This window comes from Cibotium barometz, chromosome 28 (genome assembly GCF_041138505.1).
Source record: "Cibotium barometz isolate CiBa-2024 chromosome 28, ASM4113850v1, whole genome shotgun sequence".
Classification (NCBI taxonomy): Eukaryota; Viridiplantae; Streptophyta; class Polypodiopsida; order Cyatheales; family Cibotiaceae; genus Cibotium; species Cibotium barometz.
The window spans coordinates 20,680,324-20,703,101 of NC_141073.1; the positions used below are offsets into that span (position 1 = coordinate 20,680,324).

The window sequence follows — 22,778 nt, forward strand, 5'->3', positions numbered from 1 at the left end:
AAACATTCCTAGTCATTACTTACATAAGCTTGCCTATCGACATCACTTGTTATACAAGTGAATGCAAGTGAATGAGGAGATTAAGCCTCCTTTTAAAACATTCCTAGTCATTACTTACATAAGCTTGCCTATCGACATCACTATGGTCACATCATCAATATTTCATCATTATTTTTTCAACCTATGATACTTCATAGACTCCTTTTAAAACATTCCTCGTCATCATTACTTGCTTACATCACTATGCTCACATCATCAATATTTCATCATTATTTTTCTCAACGTAGGATACTTCATACATGACCAGATTTGTTATCATATCTTTCTCTCTCTCTCTCTCTCTCTCTCTCTCTCTCTCTCTCTCTCTCTCTCTCTCTCTCTCATGTTGAAAGAAATATATGCAAAATATCCTAAGGGTTGGAAGTATTAAAAACAAATGTTTAAGGAAATGTGTGCATAAGATATAGGACAAGAGGTAAAAACTTGAATGTTCGAGTAAAAATCCTGAACATTTGAGTAAAGATAATGGAAGACAGTCAATTGAACATCTCAGCCCACTAGCGGGAGTTTCGCTTGCACCCAATCCTCAATTATTATTCACCTTGCTCAAATCGTGATGGGGGTGAGCAACAGCCGCTTCATCATGAGAGTGACTTATGGGCTAACACGTCACACTTTGGCCAAGTATCCTACGAAAATGACCTCCATATTGTACAAACTACAACATATTGTGATTAATCTGAATAAATCTTAAAGAATATGTGGCAGAGGGATAAAAATAGTAGGAATCATAGAAGACCAAGCCTAGCAAACATCTACCAAGAAAGAAGACATGGTGGGTAATCACTTATCAACCAAGTTGGTAACAGATATGTAAGGCATTCGGCTAAGCATAAGTATCATATAACACTTTATTGGGAATTGGATTTCTTAGCATGTTGAATAATTTTTTAAACAAGCCATAAGAAATTGGTTGGAATCAAGGTTGTACACAAAGGAATGTGGATATACACAACATCAATGATACTTTCTTTGAAGGAAGGATAATATGACTCAGTCTAACTTGATGATTTAGACATTATTCTCAATGACATTAGACTATCTTTATGATGGGACTAAGTTGATGATTTAGACATGAGATTCTCAATGACAAGGTGTTTTTTAAGCCAATGACCAATAATAAGCATGCAACAATGACACTCTCATTAGGAAAAATATGGACTCTCTATTTTGCCCCTTAAGGAGTGAATAAGAAAAGATTGGCCTGACCAATGAGAGAGTTGGGATTCTAGATCCATGTAACATGGATCTTTTTATCATATCTTTGCCCAAATCTCTTAGGACAATAAAATAATAGAGCCCGCCCATAACTTTAAAAAATAGAGAAATGTCAAATTTCATGTCATAAACTATTCTTTCATGTCAGATGTACCTTGTGGTGGTCAGCACATGGAAGTTTGAAAATCGAATTTCAGTTTTCCCTTTTTTATGTTTAATTTTTTAGTTTCCCTCCTTTTGCATTTCACTACCTTTTCATTTCCCCCCTTTTTTTAGAGGAATTCAATTTTGCCATATCTTCTGCAACTCTAGTTCTTTCTTCACAAAATTTTACAAGTATGTTGTTCTCCACCACCATAGCTCTCTCCTCATACAATTTCATCTCATTTGGACAAAACCTCTATGAGTTATGTACATTTTCTCACATGAACTTTCTCTTCTTTGCGCCACAAATAGCTATCTTGATCTAAAATGGCATCAAATTCTTATGAGTAATGATCATATGTTTAGGGTTTGTCTATGTTTTGTCTTGATGTAATATAGGTTTGTTTATGTTTTGTCTTGATGTAATATAGGTTTGTTTATGTTTTGTTTTGATGTGTTTTTTCTTATTTTCACAGGAGCAAGGTTGTGAGCAACAAGATTGTGCAAATCAAAGCAATAAGTTGATGTTTATTTTGTGTTGTTTTAATCTTTATTTGTTGCTTATAATCTTCTCTACACCATAGATAACTATCTTGATTTTAAGTGGTATAAAATACTTGTGATGAGTAATGATCATAGCTTTAGGGTTTGTTTATGTTTTGTCTTGATGTGTTTATGTTCATTTTCATAGGTTGTTAGCAACAAGTTTGTGTGAATCAAAGCAATAGGTTGCTAATTATTTCTTGTTGTTATAATGTTTATTTATTACTTACAATCTTAACATAGATATTTATTAATCATGCAGTCTAACTTTATTAATTTGGTGCTTTGTTTTTTATTGTAGATGTCTTCAAGGAGAAGGAATATCAGCAATATTCACACAATGGAGGTGTTTAATAGGAGAGATGATGAAGGTAATTGGATCCCTGATCAATACAGTAAGCTAAATTGGATTTTAATGAGACCAAGTACTCGTGGGAGTTTCAAGGTCAAGCTCAAAGATGTAACAGACCCCAACAAACAATGGAAAGGTAGAATCATAGAGTTCAGGAGATGCACCAATGGTATAATAACAAAGGCTTTCATTCAACATGTTTATATGCACAAAGAGATTCGAGTGCATCGTGGCAACTTCAATGCGAGACATAAGCCTAACAGTAAGTTTATATCTCTGTGCTTTATATTCTTGTGCTTTGAGTCCATGGTTATTAGATAGAGTTTTAATACAAGCATGTTTGTTGCTTACAGCGTATATCCATCAACTCTGCATGAATGGCAAAATGTAGAGTGCTTAAGTGGAAAGCTAAATGTTTTACATGTAGAGATAGATGCCTTGATCTATGACAATAAGAGTGCAAGCAAATTGGCATCTCAGAATGTTTACTTTTATGATTTCACATATGTTGTGTGTGTGGAGAGACATAGCTTGGAGTACATTCCACTACCACCGTTGTCCAGTAATGGTATAATCCTAGCTTAGACATGTCAGAAGCATGTAGGGTAAAGAACATGTCAGAAGCATGTAGGGTAAAGATAAAAACTGATATTCATGCTACCATGAAACCCTCCACAGGCTCTAGAGATGTGCTCTAAGTTGGTTTGTTCTAGTTAGTTTGTTTACACATTTGTTTAGATCGTGTGAAGTAGGTGGAGTACCTCCTCATGCAGGATGTGTTAGAGCTCTTGGAGTTTTAATGAAATAAATATTACTCCATTAAAATTTTAATAAAATATATATTACTTTATTAAAGTTTTAATGAAATAATATATAAATTTATATTTATAAATATAAGTAGAGGTTATTTTCATTCACTTCTATTGCATTCTCTATCTCTCACTTTCTATCCACCTTGCTTGTTCCTCCCTTTACGCCTTCACCACGGCTTCTCATCATGATGCATTCGCACCATAGTGGATGAGTGAAACCCGTTACTGTCAGATGTGGGACCAAATTTACCCTAGGTTTTGTTATAGTGTTGAGCTAGAGAATATATTTAGGACTCTAGAGCCTGATAGCTCAGTCCTTGCATATTTTTACGCGGGATGTGATGATATCACATTTTTTATCCCTGACTCCACTGCTTGGTGGATACCCCTAAAGTTCCTCCTCCATGAAGAGTGGTGACAACCATAGAAAGGTTGTGCAAAGAGCACTTGCACATGTCTCCCCCCCCTTCCGATCTACCTTTGTGCCCCTCACTTTTGAGAAGGCAGACCCGATCGATCTCATCGAGCGAGATATTGCCTTTGCTATTTGTATATTATGCTCTGATTTTGAAGAGGAGAATGATGAGGAGCCAATAGTGCCTCTTCTCACCTATGAAGAGAAGGAGCCCTGGACAAGCAAGAGGAGGAGGCACGTAGCTTGTCTTTGGACTTGTCGACTATCCACCAAGAGGCAGCCCATCCTACTAAGAATGCAAAACTTGCATTATTGAGTGCCATCACTATAGATGGTGTCGAGTACTTGCTTATGTAGGATGTCCTTGAGGTCTTTGATTTCAGGGAGGAAGAGCTGTACTGCCACCTTATCCGGGATGTTGATGAAGACCTCGTTGACTTTGACACTTTGGATGTCCCTCCACAAGTAACTGAGATTGGCCGATAACGATGGCACAAGCATGGATGATGTCTCTGCAATCATCCACATCCAAAGAAGTGCTGCACAAGTTGCTCCTGACTATAATATCTCAGATGCAAAATTTGAGTGGTTGCAGGAGGAGCTCTTTGGACCTCGACCACACATTGACCTCTCGGACCCTCTACATGGATCACTGGGGCAGACCTAGATGCACCGATCGGGAAACAAAACGATGAGCCTGAGAAGGTACATTAAAAAAAATTAAAATCTTCTTGAAAATTTTGGTGGGGGCCTCAGATCCCACACATGTAATCTAGCATGCATTGGGACCCTCCAGGCATGCCAGCCGACGAAGGCTGGCGAGGATGGCCCTAATTCTGCAACTTCGACTGGCATGCCTGGAGGAGGGCGCCCCGATGCATGCAAGATTACATGTGTGGGGTCCCTAGGCCCCTGAGGCCCCGCACAGACAATTTCAACTCATTTTAAAATATTTTTTTTCATGCAATTATATTTTGGAATAATTTTTTATATTTTATTTTTGCATGCAAATATTTTCTTCAAGAAATTGTCTATGTCGATGAGTTTGCATCAAGAGCTAGTGGAACAAGGGGTGGCAGAGGAAGAGTCCAAGATGCATCTTTGAAGAAGTATATTGGCAAGATCTTCCAAGACATCATTGTCTTTCACAAAATATGCTCCCCTGATGGACAAGTCTCTCTCATGAAGATCAAGGCTTTAACAAAGGGTGCTGCATTCAAGTCCATGCCTATGAAATCAAGCTTAGAGAAGGTGGTGCTTGTGAAGTGCTCCAAGCTCCTATATTTGTTCGAAGCTCAGCGTGGAGGGAAGATTCATTCACTTATTGGCCTAGGCCTTGCTACTGGGAAAATTGATCTTCATGCTATCCAACTCGAGCTCGATGGAAATTTTATTATAATTCCTTCACTTAAAGCTTCTACTGACTCTACTGAGCCTAGTACTAAGAGGCGCAGAGTTTAGGGTTTTTGTACTTGCTTCTTTGTCATTGTAACAGTTTCTATATTAATAAAAACATATTTTTGAAGTTTGTTGTATTCATGCAATCAACAAATAATATTTAATCATTAATTTGAAATTAAAATCACAATACAATTATGATTGCCAAATATAATCAAGTAGACACTTGGCAAGGATATAAAAAAAATATTTTCATTAAGTAAAACATTTACATCATGATCACATGAGATTACATTGTGGCATATACATGAGATTACAAGATCTCCCTAAAACTGTGGCTCATCACCATAATCTTCCCTCCACTTCCGCATGCATAGAACTAGCCGCATATCTTTGTCAGCAGTGATGGTGACTCTCTTAGCATGGACTGTTGTGTACACTGTGTCACCATACATGCCCACCAAAAAAGCTTCAGTAGCCTCTTGAAGAGCGTCCAAAGCTACTACTGTCCATTGTGTGGAAGCCTCACTATTGCCGACCCGACGATACCATCGAGATATCCAACTCTTGTTCAAATCATCCATGATCTCCCTAACGAGGCAATGAAAAGGTCTCCTCGGGATCAGAAGGTCTGTCGTCTTCCGATACTTTCTTATTTCTTGAAGAACGACGGCGCCAAGTCTCCACCGACGTTTACGATGTGTGGGCGGTGGTGGGGCCCTGATCTTCACGAGATCAACTCCCTTGGCAGTCTGCTTGGTGTTGCGAGCCATGTTCTTGAAGAAGATTAAACAAGAATAGAATGAAAATGAAAGACTCTAAACTTATATTTATAACTTCAAAAATTGAAAATATAACTTATATTTATATTTTTATAGAATGAAAATAAATAACTCTTAAATATTTTAGTAATTTTTACTATATTTAGTAACTTTCTTATTTATAAGAGCCCCTCTGATGCAACCTCTCACTAATTTCCAAGGGTTTCTAGAACTTTGTTCTATGTTTAAAGTAATCTAATTTTTAGAGTAATTTTTATTTAAAAAAATAGTAAAGATAAAAAAATTTAAAATTTCTAAATTCATTGAAATTTTATACACTTATAGTCTTTCATGCATACATGTTTTGTGAAAAAACCTAAATCCATATGAGGCCTGTGAATAAAAAAATAATGCTTTTGATAAACTTGAAAAACTATACACGAGAAAAAGATAATAACACCCAAGATATTGAGAAAGAAACATCAAATTGTACTTGTATTAAAAACACTTCTCATAGATTACAAGTACATTGAAACACAGGTTTACAATGCATCATATGATGTACTCAAATCATATTATCCATGTTCAAACTGAAGGCATCGCCATTATTACGAATCCTTCGTACAAGTCTCAAATCCTTGTCCATAATAAGAGTGATGCGCTTGGCATGAATAGCTGCCAACAACTGACCATCATGCATGAGGTCCACCGAATATGCCTCAGCTACTTCTTGAAGAGCTAGCAACGCTTGGGCTGACCATCGTTGGCACATTGTTGACTGTAGAACTAAGTCTTGCATAGAACCTATTATGAGACATTCGCACGAGATCTTGCAATATCTCTCTCACCAGTCTTGCAAATGGCACCCTCGGTATGATTAGGTTTGTACTTTTTTGATACTTCCTTATTTTTCGAAGAGCAAGAGTGCCTGGTCTCCATCTACGCTTCTTGTGACATGGCAGATGTGGATGCGTTGTCCCTGTAGTAGTGCCTCCTGGATTGTCAGATTGAGTGCGCTCACTATCAATCTCTGTTGGTATATTGACCTGGGACTGTGTTTGGCGAGCCTTAGTAGGGTTCCTCTTAGCACCTTGCTTGGTGCGTGCCATGCCTTGAAAACTAGAAGACTATAAAATGTAAGTGTCTCACCACTTATAAGCACTTATAAGTAATAGTTTAGTCAACTTTAAAAATAACACAACTGTTCACACACAGGTATGCATATACTCACACATAAAATCATTTAATATTATGGTTATATAGTTAGTGAGATTATGGGTGATATGTTTACAAAGCTTTATGTGAAAGCCATTTTGGTTTAGTAGAGTAATACTTGCATCAACAAAAAATTACAAAGTTTAACCTTGCATTTGCTCATTTGAAACACTTGACTCTCGGATTTTCCACTTGCTTCCCTCTCTTTCTTGAGTTCTCAACCATGCATCATTTTTCTCTCTACCTGATGAATTCTCAAATCATGCCTTTCTAACCTCACATATGACTCTGTGTAGTGCCTATGATCCATTGGACATAGGTTTCTTCTCCTCTAATCTTATTACTATCTTTCTATACCACCATAGAAGTAATTGTGTCATTGGATTGACATCATAGATTCCACCTCCATGAGCAGTTGTCTTTTGGAAAGCACATCGTGCTTGCCAATGAGATCGCTCCATGCCCTGTGTAGACCATATCGCTAAACTTCCTTCATTTGCAAAGTAAGGACCATGAGCATGCAATATATACTACATCAATAAACAATGTAATCATATTTAGTCTCTAAAACCATATAAATTAATTGTAATGTCACACTTATCATGTAATGTGTTATACTACTTGAAGTCCAAGCTTCAACAACTGATACATAGAATATACCAATCACCTCCTTAAACTCCTTGGAATCATCTGGTCCAAATGTCATCTTTTGCAAAAGCAGTGCCAATTTGTCAAGAGCAATCCACACATTTGCTTTTGCTACTCTAGTCTTTCCTCCATTGCTTCGATCAGGAATGGCCATATGTAACTTTTTCCATGCTTCATATTTCTCTAGTTGTTGTACTAGTAGTTTTCCATTTTCATTTCGTGGTACAGAGAGGAATTTCCTTGCTTTTGAGCCGCCAAAGCAAGGCTTACATGGTACATTGCCGCTTGCTCCAAACTTTTTTTCATCCTTCTTTATTTCTACCTGGCCTCGATGTAAACCCATCTCAGATAATACTTCTTCCACCGTTTTACATGTTTCTTGGGCGTCAGAAGCTGGCTGCATTTTATAAGAAAAACACACATATTCATAAACCAATTTGTCTATGATCCTCACTAGTGCATGCAAAGTGCAAAAGTGTACTCTTGTCAAGGGGATGTCAAGAATAGGATCCCACTTCGGATCTACTCGTATCATTTGGCTCCCACGGCAAACAAATTGATCATGTGTAGGACACCCTTCTCTACCTGTTTCTTCCCATTCTTACCTTTCTTTCTAGACCACATACAATATATGCAAGAAAACTCTGCATTTGCTGCATTTAACACACCAAACATGCACTTCAAAGTTTTGAGATCTCCAGCAAGGTGCCATTCCACTTGATACTCACCATAACCTTCCACGTGCAAACTTTCACCACCATGATTTTGACGTTGCACTGTATTAGATATCTTTGTCAAGTTAAAGAAAATCTTCAAAATCTCATGATCTTCCTTTGGTACTTCAAATGCAGCAAGTCACCGAATTTCATTCTCAGACTGTACACTAAAGTAATCAGGATGACCAGGCAAGATGTTAGGATTTAGTGCTCTATTCATGAGAGTTAGACTAACACGTTCTAACTTCTGACCTTTGATAACCTCACTTTAATCAAGCTTCAAAACAAATTTTAGCTTGCCTCCACATTCTACAAAACAGATTTACTGTAAAATTTTACCATTAGAGATTGTAACTTGTATACATCTAATACAAAATTGTTATTTGTGTGCAAGACAAACGGCACTTCCTTTGACCCATACTTACATACATGTCTGTGACATAAGTGCATTGGCTCACCAATTAATTGTTCCACCTTACTGTTTAATGATTGTCATGCTTGCACCACATGAAATGGTTTAGGAAGAGGCAATACCCTTTTCTTTTGCAACACTTTTTTAAACCTTGTATCTATATGTTTGTATATCATGCCATAAGACTAAGAACTTATTCCTACCTTATCACATATTCCCTGCATATCATTTGATGTGAAGGAATCACTTATCTCTTATAAGCATTGTATGATAACTTCATCACCAACTAACTTAAACTTTGGGCATTGAAGTGCGAACTTCACCATATCTTTAGTGAGTACCTTTTCAATTCCTTGTTTCACTTCATTTTCTAGATTGCTAAATATCTTTTGCATGTTATCACGTTGTGCATAGATCCTTCGCATGTATTGTCCACCTGTCTTTGCCAACATGTGCATAGGTTTATATGACCTTTGGCATTCACGTACCTCCTGTGTCGTTGTGGGCCCATAAGTGACAGTCTTCTCTAGCATTGTCTTTATCTTCTTATTGCTAGCCTGTAAATCATTAAAATGGTTAATCAAACTGGCATTTTGCATTACCATGTCATGCATAGCATCTTGCAAAACATTGTTCTCTTCTTGTTTTGCTAACAATGATCTATTAAGTTTCATGATCTATTAATGGAATGTGTGAATTTGCACAAGGTTATTTTTGTTGGCCACGTGCCAAATGTTTATTTATACACACTTATGCATGGCGTTGCTATATTCCTAGCATATATGCTAGAAGAATTTTGATTATTTTCACTTAGTGTGTGAACAAGCTCTAGTGCTTGAGCTATTTTTGTAAAAGTGGAAAAGCAAGCCCAATTTTGTATGCACAACTATTAATAGCTCCTTGGGCTATTTATTGAATACAATTCTCACCAATTTTGTATGCACAACTATTAATAGATCCTTGGGCTATTTATTGAATACAATTCTCAAAATACTCATGTCGTGGAAGTGGAGCTACACGCATGAAGGGGGAGATTGCACCCAATCTTGTCTTGATGGTGATGTTGTTCTATTTCTCTTGTCTTATGCTATGGTATACTCTTTGATATCAATTTGATTCAAGTCTTTGCTTTAATCTTTGATGTATTTGTGAGTTTTTAATTATTTCTTCAAGAAGTACAAAAAGGTTCCGTGCACATGGTGGCAGCCACGCGTGCATGTCATGGGCACCCCACGTACACATGCCTATATAGATACATCATGAGCCCCTTTCTCCACAAAGTTCATCATTCACCACCACTATGAGTTTACTCCTTAGCCTTCTTACTAGCATAGAACCTCCATCTTAGTAGTTCTAGTTCAACCATCTGCAAAGATCTCATTCGCCACTGTGAGTTTACTCCTCAGCTTTTTTACTAGCATACACCTCTATCTTAGCAATTCTAGATCACCCAATCATCAAAGATCTCTTTACATGATCATACGGTAGGTGTGGGGATTTTTCCTTTATTATATCACTTCAGTAATACAACATTCTTCTCTATCTATATTGTTGTGTAATTTGATTTTTAAAGTTTTTTGGGGGGAGGGGTAGAAAAAATGTGGGGGAGTTGAGAAAAGCTGGGGGGGTATGCACATGCATATGCACGTGTTTTCATGTGTCTATGCTCATGCATCCAAGTGTGTATGTAGAGAGTGTCACATGTGTAGTGAGTGTGCACGTGTGCATCCAAATTTGTATGTAAAAAGTGTGCACATGTAGGGGTATGTGTTGTACGTATGTGTGTAGGGGGTATGTGTTGTACGTATGTGTGTAGGGGGTGTGCATGTGCGGGTTCTTATATTTTTAGGAATGTGCAAGTGCGGATGGGTGTGTTTTGTGTGCGTATAAACGAGTGTTTTAATCATTTTCATGTGCATGCGTGCACATGTGCATATATCGACGTCTGCACGTGTATAGGTAAGTGTGGGTGTGTGATTAGGTGTGTGTTTCTGGTATTTTGTGTGTCTTCACAAATGGATGGTTAAGGTGGTTTAGGATTGTGCACATGCATATGTGCCCATGTATGTAAGTAAAAGTATGTGCATGTGTGGGTGGATGTGTTTCGTGTGTGTGCGCAAGTGTGTGTGGGTGGAGAGGGGGTGGTTGTACACGTGTGCGTGTGTGTGGGTGGAGAGGGTGGTTGTATGCATGTGTTTGCATATTTGTATATGCATGTGAAAATGTGTGTAGAGAGTGTGTCTCTGTAGTAGGTGTGTGGGTATTGTAGCCATTTATATAGTAGTGTTGTGTGGCTAATAACGGGTCAAGGAACTTTTTTCCTCCTCAAAAGGTTTCTTTCCCTCGAGCGTGTACACACTCTTATGAGTGTGTGAGTGAACTTATCATGTCACTTCACTTAGACTTCACTCATTCTCATCAATCTACTTTGAGTGTTGTGCTTTTGTCTCTCTCTCCTTCCTTGTTGCATATGTATGTGTGTTGCTAACTTTCTATCCACTCCAACAATTGGTATCAAAGTAGGTTCTCTTGGCCCCCCTCACCCCCTCGAATTGATCTATCCTCTTAGGTGGAGAAGGTATACCCTATAGTGTGTTGTTGACTATGCTAGCTATGTAAATAGAATTTTTTCGTTTTTTGAGGTGTTTTGGGGTGTGTTCGCATGCTGTAAGTTTTTGTAGACATACTGGAGGAGTGTCAATGCGAGCTTTGTTCGATTTTGGGTTTTCTTTTTTCTTCACTGCAAAGCACCATTGCATGTGCAGATAGGACTGTTGTCATTTTCGATATTGCATCTTCAAGCTCATCATTCATAGCTTTGATAACATCGTTATCATTATCAACTTTTGTATTCTTGCTAGTAATATTTCTAAACTCTACCATTTTTCAAACATTTTGTAGGTTTTCTTCGTCACATCCCAATGATCTACCAGCAACCATCTTGATTGCATTCAATGGAGCATTGACAATACCTGCAGTAGTTTTGGGACATTTTCATTTTGTGTCAAAGATTTGTTATTTGTAGGTGAACTGGCAGGTAGTGACGCATTTGGGATGCTTTCACTGAGGATAAGCTTGACGGGACTAACTACCCACTAGGGTCCTATATGAGATGTCATGTATTGGTTGCCAAAGGGCTTATGAAATGTTGTTATTAGCATTGAGTCACTAACTACCCACTATAGTCCTATATGATACGTCATGTATTGGTTGTTGCCAAAGGGCTTTGAAATGTTGTAATTGGAATTGCAATAGTCATACTCTATCTCACCACAGTGCAAGATAGTACATGTACTTTGGATGGTGATAGTAGTTCAGATATAAATGTGGCATTTGCCTACGCACCTCCCAACAACAAAACAAGCCACATGGGATAGAAGGGATGCACATACACATGCATTGGTGGAACTTTGCTTATTGCATTATCGTTTGGGGCTCTATGGCTTTTGGAAAATTTTAAGAAATGGCAAGAAATGGTTGAAATTAAAACAAGAACCACATTGAAATAGTTTAATAAAGATCAAAGAGGATAATTAAAACAAGAACCATGTTAAAGTAGTTCAATAAAGAACAACGAGAAGAATTTATGTCTAATGAATTGTTGGCTTTCTTCAAAGAAAGATGCATCAAGTTGTAACTTGCCACCATTTACACTCTCCAACAAAATGGTGATATAAAGTGTAAGAAATGTGCTATTATCAATGCCAAAAATTATTCTTAAAACCTTTAGGGATGAGAGAATTAATAATACTGTTTGCATTCTTAATTTAAATACAACAAAATTTATCCAAAAGACGCCATTAAATGCCTATTCCAGTAAGATATCTTTAGATTCTCTACAACCCTCTTACATAAATAAGCTCATAATAAATGGAGATGTGGTATTTCAAGAACAACCACATCAAATGGAGGAGAAGCTTCCCTTCCCTCATCATGAAGCAAGAAATTCACAAAAGTAGCACAATTTCACGTGGCCACCTAAAGAATGGGCTTCATAACATCCTCATGGAGGAAAAGCTGTACCACTTTTTTTAAAATTGGACTCTAAAGACAAAGAACTAGAGGGTGTTGTGCCACAAAAGGGTAAAGACATTTCCCAAGTTGGTATAAGCAGCTTTTGGATGACCTCCTTTAATTAAGCATACACCTCAAGATGACAATATGTTAGATGAGCAAATGGCTTGCAAGAAACTTCTTATGAACTATGCTCTCATGTCAAAGCTTGGGGTGGTGCTATAATTGGTAGAACACAATACATTTGTACATGAAGGGAAATTTTCTTATTGAGGGACTTACATACATGCAGAGAATAAATTATTTCTGATATAATTAATTTATTTAAATTTACATAAAGAAATTACTTTAAAATCTAAACATGTACATTTACAAAAGGAGTGTGAGAAAATGTTTAATAAGAGTATTTTAAATAGATGCATACATGTGTGTCCTGTAGTATGGATTTTTACACACTGGCTCCTTTGAAGATACTCAAGCTTAAAAAGTCCACAAACCCTGTGGAAGTCTAGGGAAACCCAAATTGAATGTTATCCATGCAGGCACAATATGACACGATCATCAAAAATCACACTAAGAGATCTTGTTGGTTCTCTTCTAAACTATAAGTTATCCGGCACTAAGGTGATTTACATAGACAAATACAAATTTGATGGACATTTGGAAAATAAAATGCATGGCTAGTCAATAAAGGTTTTGCACATCAAAGGATTCAACTTTACTCACATAGCCACCAAACGATCACAATCCACCACACTACCCTAGATTTGGCAACATAGAGAGGGGATAGCATGTCTACTAGAATCTCATTTAATCAATAAGAACCTTAAGGAGGCATATGTGGAGCATCCACCTTGGTTTGTGGTTCTCAGTTTCAAAAGTAATATCTACAAATTATGGAAGGATTAAAATAGGCCCCACGAATGTAATACCAACATAAATACATGTTTAATATATTTTGGATCTTGTGCTTATGCATTACTATTTAGGGATTGAGGTATGGCAAAAGCTAGGTAATTTTTTTCTCTCATTAGAAGTATGCACATGGGAGATAATCAAGTATGCAAAGGAGACTTAAGTCCTTTGGTAATTTTCTCTCTCATTAGATGTATGCAAGGGAGATACTTAAGGCCTTTGGCATGGATGAAAGCACGGTAGTCGCTACACCAAGGGAGGTTGACTTGAAGTTATCCATTGGCCTTTGGCATGGAGGAAAGAAAGGTACTTGTTACACCAAGGGAGGTTGACTTGAAGTTATCCATTGAAGGCACTTGAGACCTTGTGGACAAAACCTTAAATAGAAATTTGGTTGGCAGTAATGTTTTTATGAGATGGCAAGCGAGACATCACTTTTGTTGGTGATGTTTTGAGAAGATTCTCTTAATCAGTCTCTTAATCAGTCTCGAGTACCATTCAAAAACAAGCATGCAGGTGTTGAGATGCATCCAAGGTACTCAAGACTACATTTCCTATAATATTGCAAGAAAGACCCTTAGTGGCTTTAATGACTTAGATTGGGCATGTGTTTTGACACAAGCCCTAAACAACAAGATATTATTTTTCTCTTGGTTTGCAATGCATTTCTTAAATTGGCAAGAAGCAACCCAAAGTTAAACCTTCATCGACAATGGATGAGTAAAAACCCTGGAACTGGCAGGCGATCATGTTTTTCACATGATTTCTCGTTACTCATGTCAACATTCACACTTCTGGTACCTCTGGGTGTTGCCACCAACAACCTTCCTCGATTGACAAAACGTTCTGCTACTACTGACACTTGAAAAAGCTTTTTTCAAGGTCTCGTTGCTTCGGTGAGTCACTTGAGCCTTGAGACATTTTGAGTGCCATGAAGCTAGACCATTGAGCTATTACGCTTCGGTAAGTCACTTGAGCCTCGAGACATTTTCAATGCCATGAACTTCCAAGCCCACCCCCTAGTTGTAAACAAAGGATGAGTACAAAGTTGTTTGCTTTGCATCAAGGAGAATTCTATAGGATATGGTGCAAAAGCGCCAAAATCGTGTAAAGTGACAATTGAACCGTGCATGACCATTGTGCTTCATCTAGAATCACTATTGACTTTGTGCATGAGATTATTCGTGTTCAAAGAGGTTCAAATGATCTATTTCTCAACAATAGCAAATTTTGAACACACATTCATGAAGGCTATTAGCAAAGAGGCATTGTCATGGACTTTTGATTTTGAGACATAGTAGTAAATTTTTGGATGGACATTTGAGGAGGGATTGTTATTTCTAACATTTTGGCACTAGCTACCTCATGTATGTACATCCGCCATTTTGAGTAACGACAGTGTGATGGGATTCACATTGGCTATTTACATAGTCAAAAACTACCAATTGTTTACTTTGTTGTCTATAGTTATTTGCTTTGCTGTCTATTGCAAGGGAGCTTCTATTGCATACAACCTCCCTCATCGACAGTTCCAAATCACCACATCAAAGCTCCTTTCATCACTTGCATTGGGAATCCCAATTATTGTATCCCCTCCATAATAATCACATCAAAGCTCCTTCATCACTTGCATTGGGAATCCAAGTTGTTGTATCGTTCTCCACCATCTATGCTATTATCCGATTTGAGTTAAGTCTCTTTCCATCGAAGATACTTCATGTGAGTGTTGCTACCATACACTACATTTGTGTCCTCTTGTATGTAGTGGTGACTCAACCCTCAACAAATAATAGTTTTGTTACAAATAATTTTGAACCTCAAGCGCTTCAATAGATTTTTGGGATTGATCCAAGTCTTTATTAGCTTTTGTTACACTATATATAGCTTCATCGACTATGTTTTATTAGGGGCTACAATAAATAATCTCATGCTTTACCTTTTAAAAAAACATGTACCTTGTTTTTATGGTGTGTTGTCTGCGTTTACATGAAAAAACCAACAGCAGAAACCAGATCAAGCAAATGATTTTGATGCAATGGAAGAAATTACCTATCCACACTCTACAAGGTTCAACAGAAGCTACCTTCTTTACTGCTCGTGGTTCGTCCTAACTCAAGACGAGGGGGGAAAACATAAGTCATGTGCCATTAAAGCACTTCTCTCATCTTCCAAATGCATTAGCCAATTACGAAAATGGCATGGGAGTAAAGACGGATTGCAAAAGAATCAAAGCTTTGAGTGTTCCATGCTTCAACTTTTTAACACTTCTGGATACCTTTCTACAAACTTGTTCTATGTACAAGGAGCAATGCTGCTGACTCGTTCTATGTACAAGGAGCAATGCTGCGGATGGCAACGCAGCTGCGAAAATCAAAGTCCTTCTTGTTAAGTACCAAATATGGACATTAGGCATTAGGCTACATTAAGACACTACCTGCTTAAATCTCAACTTTGGACTGCTTCTCTCATCTTTTTCTCCTCCTCAGATTCCACCATCCGGACTGGGAGAGGTGGTATGCTATGCCACAACTCCCTTAATCGTCTTTGGAACTTGCTTTCTACTGTTTTGTTTCTAAAAGTTGAAGTAAAGATAGCTGCATGGATGGCCAATGCCACTGCTTTGAAAGGAAGCGCTGCCAAAACTAAAGCCGCACTGAAGAAAACAAAAGGAAGTAAATTTGTTGCCTGTGAAGAAGACACCAAAACACAGAAATTAGATGGCAGGGATTAAAGGTGAGCAAACAGAAATATATATATACTGAGAATGCCCTTAAAACCCTTATCACAATGCCCCTAAAGTAATTGAACCCTTAACATAATCCAAATTTGCTGAAAATACCAAAAGCTTATTTTAGCAGTTACCTCTGGCTTAACAGAGAGTGCCAAGGCCCATATTTTTAAGAGGGCAACATTCACTGCTTGGAGAATGCCTTGGATTTGTGACACTGCCCTTTGCAGGGTCACTACCTGTTCAAAACTGACTCCACCTGATGGAGTTTGAACCACAATTTCTCTATATTTGGTAGCTTTGTTTGTAATCCTGAGCCAGATGATAAATACACCTGCTGCTGCAAGTGACAATGGCAGTATGTAACCTGACCAATCTCTGCAATAAAAATCCACCGACCATTCAGCATTCCCTCGAGAGGGGCCAGGCCATACGTAGCCTTCAAAAGATGGATCAGAAAAAAAAAAACTCACCTATATATGATAAAAGAGAGAATGATAAAGAAGTGGATTGTCTCAAGAGGTCTATTCCATGAAACCAAATCCCGAATCCAAAGAGAACACGCCATGACAGGCCTCAAAAGCTCCTTTTGAGTGAAAACAGGAAGACAAATTACCCATAAAGAACAATGTCACTTTCAGAATGTTCCTCCAGGCTTCTAAACAAACACAGACATACATCAAAAATGCCTTTAATCTAGTAATAATTACATACAAGAAAAGGGTAGTGAAGGTAATTACATTCATGACAGCAACATTCGTAGCAATGCCATCAAGCTTCACTTCCTCTTCTAATGCTTTTGCCTTCTGGGTCTGCTTTGATCTGTCTCCTGCTTCACTTACGGCTTTCTCAAGAAGGGTAAGCTCACCAGGCTTAACTCTATAGACTACTGCTGAAGCTTTGCAAATTTCAGAGGGCCACAAACTTGAGCAATGTAACACTTTAACAGCAGAAATTGGCACCGCGATACTTCCATCCCTTCTGTCAAATGAACCTTTTATTTCCTCCTCGTTGAGGTTATCTGCTGTTGAGCTCCTCAGAGTGTCCGCTAAAGCTTCCAAGATGAGGTCTCCCCAAGGTAAGAACCCTTCAGCCAAATTGAAAATGAGAAGAGCCCCTGGCTGTGAAGGTAATAGCTGAATACAATCTCTTGTAGCTTGCAAGCGTATGATCCCAAGAACTGCCCTTGCTAAGGCCTCTGCCTGGCATAACTCTTCCAGATAATACTTTCTTATGAACTTATGGCAATCTATCACTTCTTGAATCAATGCCAGCCAGTAGTCTCGACGTTTAGATCCAATCAAGTCTGGGAATTCAAACACAATGGGCGCAGAACTGCCTTCAACAAAAAGAAGAAATATTAGACCACTATGATTTTGAAATACCATTCACCTAACAGCTCCTGTGCAATAGTACTTACAGGGAACTGGTTTTATAAGTGATGGCCTTGTCAAAGATGCGTGATCCCCATGGTCCTGAAAGATCTGGAAAGACTTGATGGTTGAGGTCAGCAGCAAGGTTGAACTTGACAGCATCCCGGTAAGACATGATTGAAGACTGTTCGAAGTAAAGGGCATGGTCTGTCAATGTTAATCGTCCTGAAAGTGCCATTCAAAAACCAGAAATATGGAAGAAGAACCCAAAAATGTAGCTCTATATCTCAAGAGCATAAACATCATAATTGAAGATGCAACACGTGTGAAGAAACATTCGGTTAAAGAAGTACCAGACAATGCCTTTGAACCAACATGCTGGATGACTGTTTGTGACATTCCATCTACCTCTATTACATGCTCTTCTGGGGAAAGAGGAAGGCCTTGAATAAAGAGATTCTCATTTTTCACCTTTGTGTCTTTAACAGACCTGTTCAAATCACACATCAAATTTTGAGAATTTGAGAGCAACGGAAAAAATGTCCTCTAGAACTAGGTGCATCATGCTCCATCTTCACCATGATTGCAGATCATCCGAGGGAAAATTGCAACCACCAGATAAGCTAGCTTTCTAGTGCGTAATGAGATCGAGATACCTCAGCAAAATGTGGAAATAATTGTGTGCTGATGTGTCACATTGTGAGACCACCTTTGTCCAGAATCAACAACTCCCTGGTGACCATGAGGAAGGGCCGGGGGTTTCAGCCTTTCCTTAGAGATAGCTGCCACCACTCCCCCTTTCTCCGGAGAAAGGCCTCTCCATGGCCTTTCCCTACTCTATCAGCATACAGGCGATAATGGGAGTTTTATAGAACATGATAATGATAATGGGAGTTTTATAGAACATGTAAGCATGTAGATGGCCAATATGTTGAGTGAGATGTGCCTTACAAGATTGGGTTTACCGTCACCATGATGTGCAGAGGCATGTTTTGAGGTTGAAAGTCCATAACCCAAATCAATGGAATGAGGAAAGTTGCATAACCATTGGACTTAAAAAGCTCTTATGTAGCCTAACTTGCAATAATTTTATTACTAGATATATACAAGTTGTTGAGAATCCCTAAAATGAGGAAAAAGCTCCTGTTGGAATCAATGCACTCTATCCTTAGCATTGTTATTGCACGGGTACCCCCTTCATGAGGAGAAGCCACTTTGTGCGAGCAGCACGGACACAGAATCCTGGTTTAGATACTTGGATGGTGGCCAAGTGTGGCCAAATTGAGATGCAGCCAAATAGGGTACCATGCATGTGCAGGATGATATTCCCATATCATACCACACTAGAAGATGATCTTCCTAGGGGACACAGTCCTTGGGTTGCAAAGTCCGATCAGGCGTCCAAACAATCTCGGATGGACCTAAAAGCTACGACGAGGAATACAATCCTATGATTAGTGTAATATTTACCCAGTCGGGTGATAAAGTCAGTTGAATCCTACTGGACTCAGCCTAGGGTGACTGCCAACACAGGCCAACTTACCATATGACCTTTAAGTACTATATGTGGACAGGTTACCATCGAAGCTCCCATTGATCGGAGCACAAGGGTGGGAAACAATTGCCATCAATTGCAATAATTGGTTTGTAACATTAATCCAGTTTTATTCTCCATCTATTTTCACACTTGCAACTTGTGCCTAGTCTTGTCTTGTGTGAAGATACTACTATTTGTACTGACACACAAGAATTGTAACCATTGGTTTGCAACATTAATTCATGTCACATGCACGGAAGCTATGTTCTTCTTTCAGCCCTAAACACCTTTCCATGGGAACATGTAGATGCAAAACACAAAACAGAGATGGAGAGGAGAGAGAGAGAGAGAGAGAGAGAGAGAGCTGTGTTTTCAGTATATTCATAATGTACAAAAAGGTAGAGTCTTTGGCAGCCCTAGGCTGCATATGAAAAGGTAGCAATACCTAGTCTAAGTTCTATTCTATGACCTAACACCCAAGCGATGTCGGATGAATAACTGTGAGCCAAGCGCCTACCTTAAATAGGCCCTTGAAGTGCATGTGGACTGGCCGACCTGCTGTCGGCCAAGTACTTGGACATAAAATCATCTCTTGCAGCCGACACCATCTGCTAGATCTCCTATCTACTGGCCGACATGACCCTGGTCCATCCCAGTGCCTTCCGTGCCTTTTACAGTTGCTAAAGCTCCAAATATGGTCTTTATCTGCTGCCTCTCAAGGATTAGCACTGGGATTTGCATGCACATGACATCCCCTTCTACTAAACTTGATGACAAGATTCCAACTTCTAACCCTGGACGACTGTCATCATCCCCTGTCCCCACATATGGTCTCCCACACAGTCATCCTTCCCTTCTTGGCAACCTTTTCACTGAACACCTTGCCTTAGGTCTCTGACTCCACTCCAAATCTGATGCAGATTTGTGCATCTGTTCCACTTTGTCCCCTTTCCTTCTTGCCCAATCTCTAAACACAAACATGAATCCTTCTACTTGAAGACAGGTCCGAGCATCCGTGGCTCCACCCCTTGGAGTACTCCATAAGTGTTGCGTGCGCGGAAAGCCTTGCTGTACTAATCCACAGCCCAAAGCATACTTAAGAACATTGATGCTAATTAACTTGACATTAAGATAGAGAGGAGAGAGAAGGAGAGAGAGATTAGTGTTCAGGTTTTCTTGTATTACTATGGTACAAAAACGTTGCTTACTGCTTGTACATGATGTAGGGCTAAGGTCAGCCCTATAGGGGTGACCTGCCCCTTTCTACATGATACCTTACTGGTTCTATTACTGAATGTGACTTTATGAATGAACTAATGACTTGATTTTATGCTAAAAATGTCTACATGCTTATATATGTGGTTGGGAGCCCAGTCAGCCAGCTGCCCCTGAGTCGGCCTGTTCATGTGGACAAATAAATGCCAAAAACTTGGGATAATCACCGTAACTACTGTAGGCGCCGCCCATCCCCTGCTGCCCTGTAAGAAGTCTCCTGTCCGATTGTTGCACAAGGGCTGCTGTCAACTGGCAGGCTGTTGGCTGTCAGCCGACAGCCCCTTGTGACCTCCCATGATAAGGCTTATGAAGTACTGCTGCTGCTGCATGGTTCTGATGCTGATGTAGATGATGATGATGATGCTGATGATGATCATGTTGATGACCATGCTGATGATGATGCTACTGATGCTTCTGACTGATGACTAAACTGCTGATTAGTCAAGGATTACTGATGTTCATGCTAGGGATTAGCCATGGCACGGGCGTGCACATGACATTCCCTTCTGCTAAACTTGATGAGGGGGTGGACACCCTGTCGTCCTTCCTCCCTGGACTTCTACTGAACTGCTATTGCTTTCTGACTTTAATTTCTACTGCTTACTGACTTCTATTAACTGATATTTTTGTTATGAACGCCTTCCCTCTTGATCTTCACTTGTAAGTCTTTGATGAAGAGCTGAGCATCTATTCACTATTGTCCCATGCTTTCTCTTAACCTTGACACAGCGTCAGGTCACCTGCCGGAACCGATCATGCCTGTTGCTAGGCCTTTGGAATTGATCTAAGAGCTTACTGAGGAACTAGGTCTGCGTATCTACCCTCGGGGACTGCATCCTCTAGCTTCGCCTGTTGCAGACCACTCCATCTGCTACCCTACTACATCCTTTCTGCTGGAACTGTGCACCTTCCTTGGGACATAGCTTAGTGGGCTGAGCCTGAATGCTCTGATACCAATGTTGCATGCACTGAGCTAGGACCGTGTGAAACAACGAGGCCTTTTCTTTAAACTTGAGTTTAGTGAGTTTAGCAATCCTTTAAAACGGCATGCATGAAAACTGAAAAATAGATGAAGTAGAGATGGGGTCCCGAATTACCCACTGAAGGCCTTGCTTTATTTCTTCTTCTAACTGTAAACAAGCTGAACTGTGTCCACAAGATTGAGCGGACAAACTGACTGACTGACCGCCAAACGCAAGGACAAAGTGACCAAACGCTGGGCAAAACTGTGCATAAGCTTTAGGCATCTGTGAAGCTATCTTCGAGAGTAATACACCGGCCCGAGACTGAGGGTAGGTGTGCTGGAAACTCCTGAAGAGGCTGAGCTTCTTTGCCTTAAGCTGAGAGCACAAGTAGGCTGAAAGTATGCATAGGCACAGGCCTAAGCATACATGCTTGAGTGCTGATGTTGATCTCTGAATTTCTAAGTGAATATTTGGGACTGAATTTGCTCTTGCCTTTTTATATGGCCTATGGGTGTAGAGGCAACCGACCAGCACCCATAGGCCATATAAAAAGGCAGCAAATTCAATCCCAAATATTCACTCAAAAATTCAGAGATCAACATCAGCACTCAAGCATGTATGCTTAGGCTTGTGCCTGTTACTTTCAGACTACTTGTGCTCTCAACCCAAGGCAAAGAAGCTAGCTTCACATACGCCTAAAGCTTATGTACAGTTCTGCCCATCGTTTGGTTGCTTTGTCCTTGCGTTTGGCGGTCGGTCAGTCAGTTTGTCCGCTCAGTCTTGTGGACACAGTTCAGCTTGTTAGGGGGGAGCCTTCAGTGGGTGATTCGGGACCCCATCTAGTGTCGACTCTACTTCATCTATTTTTCAGTTTTCATGTATGTTGTTTTAAAGGATTGCTAAACTCACTAAACTCGGGTTTAAAGAAAAGGCCCAGTTGTTTCACATGGTCCTAGCTCAGCGCATGCTAGAATAAGAGCCTCTCGGGCAGCCCCTGGCTACCGACTCTCATGAAATGCTCCCGTTGGGTTTGCCTAAAACCAACCAGCTTCAGGGGTTCTTGACACATGCTGTGTTAACTCTCCTTGGACTGTGCACCTTCATCTGGGACACCATCAATGTTTAGCATTGTTGAACCTAAAGCTCTGCTACCAATGTCACATGTGTGGAAGCTCTCAGTCTTCTTTCAGCCCCAAACACCTTTCTAGGAACACATAGATGCAAAGAGATGGAGAGGAGAGCGAGATAGCTATATTCAGTGTACAAAAAGGTACAAA

General features: G+C 39.4%; 1 protein-coding gene and 1 pseudogene across 3 annotated transcripts in view; both read right to left on the bottom strand.

Moving 5' to 3' along the window:
* Window positions 1–5,268: 5,268 nt before the first annotated feature.
* LOC147622636 (histone H3-like centromeric protein cnp1 pseudogene) lies at window positions 5,269–5,715 on the bottom strand (annotated as a pseudogene).
* Window positions 5,716–15,856: 10,141 nt separating this feature from the next.
* LOC147622637 (uncharacterized) overlaps window positions 15,857–22,778 on the bottom strand; it is a 50,463-nt gene continuing 43,541 nt past the window's right edge. Inside the window, exons 6-11 of one of the 3 annotated variants that reach the window (XM_086822181.1) lie at window positions 18,078–18,214; window positions 17,772–17,949; window positions 17,092–17,686; window positions 16,825–16,937; window positions 16,486–16,729; window positions 15,857–16,308 (exon numbers count right to left, since the gene is read on the bottom strand). In XM_086822181.1, coding sequence (XP_086678307.1) covers window positions 16,069–16,308; window positions 16,486–16,729; window positions 16,825–16,937; window positions 17,092–17,686; window positions 17,772–17,949; window positions 18,078–18,214 — 1,507 coding nt within the window. In that variant the 3' untranslated portion in view covers window positions 15,857–16,068. Of the gene's footprint in view, window positions 16,309–16,485; window positions 16,730–16,824; window positions 17,010–17,091; window positions 17,687–17,771; window positions 17,950–18,077; window positions 18,215–22,778 lie in introns of those variants that run through there. The other 2 variants (XM_086822182.1, XM_086822183.1) reach the window with 2 other exon arrangements.